Genomic DNA, 9464 nt, shown 5'->3' on the forward strand with positions numbered 1-9464 from the left:
TAATGGTAGTGGAAATATTAATATTAATAAATTAGTAATAATAGGAATGACAGCTATAGGAAGAATAATGTCAGTATTAGTAACAGGGCAGTTGCAGGTGGCCCACAACCACAGATCCAGACTCTGCAGGAACACGGGGCAGCAGGCGGCCCACAACCACAGATCCAGGCAGGCACGGGGGCAGCAGGTGGCCCACAACCACAGATCCAGACTCTGCAGGAACACGGGGGCAGCAGGTGGCCCACAACCACAGATCCAGACTCTGCAGGAACACGGGGGCAGCAGGTGGCCCACAACCACAGATCCAGACTCTGCAGGAACACAGGGGCAGCAGGTGGCCCACAACCACAGATCCAGACTCTGCAGGAACACGGGGGCAGCAGGTGGCCCACAACCACAGATCCAGATCCCAGATTCCACTGGGACTCTAAAACTAAATAACTGAGGCATGTTATTGGGGATTTTTTTGTTTATTAGGAATAAATACAGAAGTTCATGTTGTGTGTGTGTGTGTGTGTGTGTGTGTGTGTGTGTGTGTGTGTGTGTGTGTGTGTGTGTGCAGGGATCTGAACAAGCGTCTGTCGGAGGATCAGGCGAGGAAAGCTCTGGATCGAGCCATCAAACTGGAACAAGACTTCCTTGAGTGTTTCACAGGTAAAAACACACTTCGTGCATTTCTGAGACAAACTTTAAACTTTAGAGCTTCTTAAAGTTTGATGTTACCTGTTGTGTGTGTGTGTGTGTGTGTGTGTGCGTGCAGCCATCGTGCATGGCGACAGCTTCGAGGAGGTGTACCACCTGGTCAAAGCCGTCATCGAGGAGCAAAGCGGCCCTTACATCTGGGTTCCTGCCCGCGACAGACTCTGATTGGCCCCTGCCAGCCACGGGCTCCATGGAAACCGCTGACACCCCACCCACCCCCATCACACCACCACCACCCCTTCCTCCTCTCAGCAGCGTGACCTGACGGGAAGCAGACGTTTGTCTTTTTACCGATTTTATTTTCTTTCTACGGGAGGATGATGAGCGAGCACACTGATTGGATGGATGCTGTAGCCGCGGCAACCAAGAGAGATGTGTTTTTTAAGAATCGGGTGGACCTGTCTGTCTCTCCATCCGTCTGTGTGTCAGAGGAAAAGATGGAGAGAGACAGATGATTGATTGATTGATTTTGTGTTGATTCAATAATCATGTATTATCAGTAAATAATGAATCAGAGGACTGTAGAGTTCAATTGGTATTGAAGTATTTATATTATCGTATTTATTTATTGATTTATCTATTTATTTATTTATTTATGTGATGTGAAAATGGTGTGTGCGTGTGTGTGTGCGTGTGCGTTTGTGTGTAGTGTACATAAAGACTTGTGTGACTGTAAATAAAACGATGGGGCTCAAACACACAGTCTATTCAGGGCTTAAAGTATAAAACACTAGACTTCAACATCCACAATCCCCCTCTGCTGGGCTACAACACCCTATAACCCCCTACTACCTGGACTACAACACTCACAACCCCCTCTGTCTGGACTACAATACTCAAACCCCGCTCTGTCTGGACTACAATACTCACAACCCCCTTCTGTTTGGACTACAATACTCACAGCCCCCTCTGTCTGGACTACAATACTCACAATCCCCTTCTGTCTGGACTACAATACTCACAATCCCTTTCTGCTGGACTTCATCTCCCACAATCCACTTCTACTGGGCTACAACGCCCTATAACCCCCTACTACCTGGACTACAATACTCACAATCCCCTTCTGCTGGGATACAATATTCACACCCCCTTTTGTCTGGACTACAACACTCACAACCCCCTCTGTCTGGACTACAATACTCACAATCCACCTCTGTCTGGACTACAATACTCACAATCCCCTTCTGTTTGGACGACAAAACTCACAACCCCCTCTGTCTGGACTACAATACTCACAGCCCCCCTCTGTCTGGACTACAATACTCACAATCCCCTTCTGTTTGGACGACAATACTTACAATTCCTTTCTGCTGGACTTCATCTCCCACAATCCACTTCTACTGGGCTACAACGCCCTATAACCCCTTACTACCTGGACTACAATACTCACAATCCCCTTCTGCTGGGATACAATATTCACACCCCCCTTTGTCTGGACTACAACACTCACAACCCCCTCTGTCTGGACTACAATACTCACAATCCACCTCTGTCTGGACTACAACACTCACAACCCCCTCTGTCTGGACTACAACACTCACAATCCACCTCTGTCTGGACTACAACACTCACAACACCCTCTGTCTGGACTACAATACTCACAATCCACCTCTGTCTGGACTACAACACTCACAGCCCCCTCTGTCTGGACTGTTCTACTCACAACCCCCTCTGTCTGGACTACAATAATCACAATCCCCCTCTGTCTGGACTACAACATTCTTTAACTCCCCTCATCTGGACTACAAAGCCCTTCATCTCCCACTACCTGGACTACCAGACCCACAATCCCTCACTAATTGGATTACAACACCATAATTCCCCTTCATCTGGGCTACAACACCCTAAACCTCCTCATCTGGACTACAACACCCACAATCCCTTTGCTGGACTACAACACCCTAAATCCCCCTTCTGCTGGACTACAACACCCTAAACCCTCCTCATCTGGACTACAATACCCCTGTGCTGGACTACAACACCCACAATCTCCTTCTTTTACAATGGACAGTTATGGAAAACTGAAACTGAACACTTCCATTTTTAAGCAAAATGTTATGGACTACATTACCCACAGTTCCCAGCTCTAGCGAACAAATATCTACAGCACAGAAGGACTACATTACCCATAAGTCCCAGCTAAAGATCTTCTTACCAGAATCCCTGGCTGTGGGTTTATGCTACCCAGAATCCTGCTGGATACTGGACTACAGTACCCATGATTCCCTGCTCCTAAACAGGACCAGAGATGACATTAAAAATCACGTTGCGGGCGGAGTTAAAGCTTCAGGCTCACAAAACACACCTGGACAGCGTGGGGGCGGGGCATGGTCACCTGTGGCCACGCACCGCCTGTGTCCCGACTCCATTACCCAAAGTGCTTTGGGAGGTCCAACACATTTCCTGGAGGAGGGAAATGTTGTCCTCCATCTGTGACATCATCTGTGAGAGCGAGCAGTGTGTAACCATGGCAACCGTGCCTGATGGTGGATCCAACATGGCCGCTGCTGCTCCCAAACTGGTTTCGGATGGTTCCAGTGGGGATTTTTTAGACTGAATATCAGGGTCATGTGAATAATTATAATAATAATTATAATAAAAATAATCATAATTATTGATGATGTAATATCATCTCACACACAAACACACAGCGGGGTTACCTGAGGTCGTCTTTTCTTTCTGCGCACTGACAGAGACACTCTTTATAAAACCTATAAAATCATATCTGAATATTTATTAGCCTCACACACACACACACACACACACACACACACTCACACTCACACACACACTCTCACTCTCACACACTCACATACTCACATACTCACACACACACACACACACACACACACACACTCTCACATACACTCTCACATACACTCTCACACACACACTCACACACACACACACACACACACACACACACACACACACACACACACTCTCACATACACTCTCACACACACACACTCACAAACACACTCACACACACACACACTCACACACACACACACTCACACACATACTCTCACACACACTCACACAAACACTCTCACACACACTCACACACACACACACACTCACACACATACTCACACACACACTCTCACACACACACACAATCACACACTCACACACACACACACACTCACACACACTCACACACTCACACACACACTCACACACACTCTCACATACACTCTCACACACACACACAATCACACACTCACACACACACACACACACACACACACTCACACACACACACACATACTTACACACACACACACACACACTCTCACACACACACATACTCACACACACACACTCACGCACACACTCACACACTCACACACACACACACACACACACACACACACACACACACACACACTCACACACACACACACACACACACACTCACACACACACACACACACACACACACACTCACACACACACACACACTCACGCACACACTCACACACTCTCACACACACTCTCACACACACACACACTCACACACACACACACACACACACACACACACACACACACACACACACACACACACACACACACACACACACTCTCACACACACATACTCACACACACACACACACACACACACACACACACACACTACACACACACACACACACACAAACACACTTACACTCACACACACACACACTCACACACACACTCACACACACTCTCACACACACACACACACACACACACACACACACAGTTACACACACACACTCACACACACACACTCTCACACACTCTCACACACACAAACACACTCTCACACACACACACACACACACACACACACACTCACACACAGGAGGCTGTTGGTTCGACGACCGGCTTGTTGTAAAATGAAATAATTAGTTATTAATGAAATTCAAATATTGAAATAAATTCCTTATAAAAGCTGAAAGTCACATCTGTCTGATTCATATATAGTTTTTAACTCCGCCGTCTGCGGCGACGTCCCCGCGCTGGCGCACCTGTAGTGATGCGTTTCACGCCAACCAGCAGTGACTGGTTTGGTTTTGATCTGCTGAGCCAGAGCAGAAGTGGGAGCATTGCTGTAAAATCATAAACAAAAGGTGCGTCGGAGAGAGCGTTTGTTAATGAGCATTGCTGTTGTTTATTGTGTTTATTATGATCGTTGAGTTTGTGCCGACACGCTTTGACTGTATTGTGTGCAGTCGCGCCCATAAAGCCACCTGAACGGAGATGAAGCGACTCTCTCTGCACGGCTCCGCAGCGGCGCAGCGGCGCCGTCAAAGTGTCTGACGCTGCAGATTAAACACTAACAGACTTCAGAGGAAGCAGTCCTGTCAAAACAAGGAAGCGGTGACGGCGAGGACCAACAGGGACGACCGCTGCTGCAGCTTTAGCTTTTCCAGACGGACTGAGGACAGACGGGCTGAGGACAGACGGACGTCACGTTTCTGCTCTCGGCCAGGCTGGTAAAATGTCTGCAGTCGGCTGTCCTGAACTGTGGAAACTTCTCTGTATTTCTGTCACTGTTGCTGAACACGAGCCTGAGGCGAGCTCAGCGTACATCATCAGCAGGCGTCGACAGCGTTCGTGCAGTTCCTCTCGCTGCCTGAAGGGGGAGACACACGTTCAGCTGCAGCTTTAAAATAAAAACACAGCACGCGTTCGGAAGCTGAAGCTGTAGCACTGATGCAACATTCATTTCAGTCTCAATGTGAGATTCTGATTCCTGAAACTGGCCTGCGGTGAACAGTCTGCTGGTCTGTATAAAAACACACAGTCCACTCCTGATCCTACAGAATATAAACAGCAGCTGCAGAGGGCGCTGACCTCCATCTCGGTGTTTTTAAGTTTCCTTCAGTGTCAGCTGTCGGCACGTCCACGGGTCCACTGCAGACAGGAGGGACAGGGTTTCAAGTTCTTAATGTACAAATAGATTTTAATGGTAAGAGGAAGGAAACATCACACAAGTGATTCCTGAAAGGACTAATACAACAGCCAGCGTTGCTATGGGAACGCAGCTATAGATTACAGTACATGTCTGAGTTGTGATTTGAAACATGTAAACCGTTTTAATAAGTGTGAAACTCTGAACTTGTTTCTGCTTTTCATGTCTTCACATCTTCCATCTGGTTATTTTTATGTGTAGGAACTGTAGTGACGGCAGCAGCCGGGTCTGTCTCCTGACACGAAGATCATTCAGTTTACTTCGAACGCCGACTCTCAGGACCTGCTGCCTTACGAATACACGCAAACACCCCAAAGGCCCCAAAGTGAACTATAAAGACCTTCTGAGAGTTTTCAAGTAGAAATGAGCTACTAAGAGTTTTCTGCTCATACAGATGCTGTCTGTTACAAGGTAAACACTTACCACATACATACAACAGGTTGCGATCAGTAACACCGGTGACCCAGTGATGCAGACTGTCTGTCCTGCAGTCTCTCTGAATGTCCGTCCAAACCGTCCTCAGTCCTCTCTCAGGAGAGTCAGTGTCTCTGAGGTGTGAGGGAGGGCAGGGCTCTGCTGGATGGACGCTGAAGAGGACAGATTATTATGAAAAGACGAAGACGTGTGCTGAAGGTCAACGAGGCTTCGGGAGGGTTGATGGTTCGTCCTGCATCGTCTCCGATCTGTCCTCGCTGCCTGACGGTGGAGTTTACTGGTGTGAGGACAGAGCTGGACAGAAGAGCGACGAACTCAACATCTATGTGTCTGGTACAGAAACCAACGTCTCTCTCGTGGTTTTGCATTTCTTTGTGTCTCAAAGGTTCAATCAGGTGCTCTGGTTCAGGGCTCCCGGGCCCCTGGGCTGTGGTAGTAGACCTGCAGGGTCTTAATGACTTTGAACACTGGTTCAGAAGCTGTCAGCTGGCACTTTGTGGCTCTGGAATAACTCTCTTTAAGTGGCTCTGTTCTTGTGTTCAGATCATGTGATCCTGGAGATCCCCGCTCTCCCGGTGAAGCCAGGAAGTGATGTCGCTTTGCACTGCAGGTCCCGTCATCAGAGCTACAGACCCGGTTCTATCAGAAGAGAGAGGGTCACTGGAGATACAGAGGAAGTAGATTTTGTCCCTGCAGTGTTCCCCATCAGTAACGTCCAGCAGTCTGACGAAGGTGTCTACAGCTGTTCTGCTGTTCAGAGCGACATGATGATGATGTCAGGACACAGCCGGCTGAGGGTCAGAGGTCAGGACACATTTATATCACAGCCAAGGAAAATACTGGTTTCTGATTGGTTAACATCTGTTAATGTCATATGAGGACATAGTTCCAGTCAGCAGTTTGACCCTTTCTAAAGCAGATCCACGGAGAGACGATACCTGATGCCAAGTTACCTGATCTTACCTGAGCTAGTAAACTTCTTTCATTTGACCTGATGGATCTTGTGTTTGACTATATTTATATTACACTGCAGATCACTCCTGAAACAGAGACACAGCCTAAACGTGGCGTCTCTTTGATCAGTGGACAAAGTTCTGAATGAACTTCAGGTGTCCACGCAGAGACGATGGCTGATTCAACTGCAGAGACGATATCAGTGTCCTGAAATAGAAATGTGTCCTGTTAAAACTGTTTCTTGCATGAACTCTACCTGTGTGTTGTGAACACACCTTTCTGTTGTCACGTGTCCACAGCTCCTCCTACAACTTGTTCTCTACACCTCCTGACACACCACCACTCCTCCCACCAACTCCTCCTCCCTCTCTTCTTCTGCCACCTAGTGGTTGTCTGTCTGTACTGCATCTCTACCGTCCTGATGGTGTCGATCTGCTGCAGCAGGAAGACAGGTAGCTCTCACACACACACACACACACAAAACAAATGTTACATTTCATGCCTCCATGCCCCCTAACTTCGTAACTCCGCGCACAAGAAACGAACCAGCTGTCTCCATGGAGATGACCGAGCCTGTTGAAGGTTTAGAGTATCAGAATCAGAATCACAAATACTTTATTGTTTATTATATATATATACCGAGGGGAAACTCTTTTGCTACAGCAGCTCACTATCACGTCAGTGCACACAGGAATAGAAGGACTGAGCAAAAAAATATAAAATACACTATAATACAGGTCAGAAAATAAATTTAGTACCAAGTGGGTATAAGTATAACATAAAATAGGTGTGAAGTAAGAAGTGGGTTTACCGGTTGATGATAATAACACGGTATAAAGTAATAGTGCATGAACTGCCAAGTTAAGTGCAGCTTATTTATAATGAGACGGAGGATATTACACAGCAGTAATAGAGGTATGAATAAATATCAATATCAATAAATAGGGAATTTAAGTATATTGCACAGGAGTATTAACACAGAATATTGCACAATGATGTCAAGTATTGCAGAGATGTAATGATCAATGTCCAGTTAAGGGTCATACAGACTGACACATAGAGGGAGGAGTTGAAGAGTTTGATGGCCAGAGGCAGGAATGACTTCCTGTGGCACTCTGTGGTGCATTGTGGGGGGATGAGTCTTCCGCTGAAGGTGCTCCTTTGTTTGACCAGCACGTCATGGAGCGGGTGGGAGACGCCGTCCAAGATGGCGTGTAGTTTACCCAGCATCCTCCTCTCTGACACCACCGCCAGAGAGTCCAGCTCCAACCCCACAATGTCACTGGCCTTACGGATCAGTTTGTTGAGTCTGTTGGCGTCCGCTACCCTCAGCCTGCTGCCCCAGCATGCAACAGCATACAGGATAGCACCGGCCACCACAGACTCATAGAACATCTTCAGCATTGTCCGGCAGATGTTGAAGGACCTCAGCCTCCTCAGGAAATAGAGGCGGCTCTGGCCCTTCCTGTAAACAGCTTGAGTGTTCTTAGCCCAGTCCAGTTTATTGTCCATGTGTACTCCCAGGTACAATATCCACACTGCCCCCCTGGATGGAAACCGGGGTCACTGGTGCCTTGGCCCTTCGTAGATCCACAACCATCTCCTTAGACTTTGTCGCATTGATCTGCAAATGGTTCTGCTCACACCATGAGACAAAGTTCCCCACCACAGCCCTGTACTCAGACTCCTCACCACCGCTGATACATCCCACCACAGCAGAGTCATCAGAAAACTTCTGAAGGTGACAGGACTCTGGGTGGTGGCTGAAGTCCGTGGTGTAGATGGTGAAGAGGAAGGGAGAGAGGACAGTCCCCTGAGGGGCCCCAGTGTTGCTGACCACGCTGTCTGACACACAGTGCCGCAGGCGCACATGCTGTGGTCTGCCAGTCAGGTAGTCCACAATCCAGGACACGAGGGGGGCATCCACCTGCATCGCTGCCAGCTTCTCCCCCAGCAGGGCAGGCCGGATGGTGTTGAAAGCACTGGAGAAGTCAAAAAACATGATCCTCAACGTACTTGCCGGCTTGTCCAGGTGGGTGTGGATGCAGTTCAGCAATAAGATGATGGCGTCCTCAACTCCCAGCTGGGGCTGGTAGGCGAACTGAAGGGGGTCCGGGAGGGGTCTGACCATGGGCCGCAGCTGTTCCAGCACTAGTCTCTCAAGGGTCTTCATTATGTGGGAGGTCAGTGCCACCGGTCTGTAGTCCTTGGAGCCACTGGGACGCAGCATCTTCGGCACAGGAACGAGGCAAGATGTCTTCCACAGAACAGGGACCCTTTGAAGACTCAGGCTCAGGTTGAAGACATGTTGAAGGACTCCACATAGCTGGGGGGCACAGGCTTTTAGCACCCCGGGGCTAACGCCATCAGGGCCTGCAGCCTTGTTTGAGTGGAGCCTCATCA

General features: G+C 48.3%; 1 protein-coding gene across 2 annotated transcripts in view; it reads left to right on the forward strand.

Annotated features, from left to right (window-relative positions):
* dlg4b (discs, large homolog 4b (Drosophila)) overlaps positions 1-3316 on the forward strand; it is a 44951-nt gene extending 41635 nt beyond the window's left edge. For both annotated transcript variants that reach the window (XM_044183908.1, XM_044183909.1), the window contains 2 exons: positions 563-654; positions 761-3316. In XM_044183908.1, coding sequence (XP_044039843.1) covers positions 563-654; positions 761-867 — 199 coding nt within the window. In that variant the 3' untranslated portion in view covers positions 868-3316. The remainder of the gene's footprint in view (positions 1-562; positions 655-760) is intronic.
* Positions 3317-9464: the final 6148 nt, after the last annotated feature.

Source organism: Siniperca chuatsi, linkage group LG22, assembly GCF_020085105.1.
Source record: "Siniperca chuatsi isolate FFG_IHB_CAS linkage group LG22, ASM2008510v1, whole genome shotgun sequence".
Lineage (NCBI taxonomy): Eukaryota > Metazoa > Chordata > Actinopteri > Centrarchiformes > Sinipercidae > Siniperca > Siniperca chuatsi.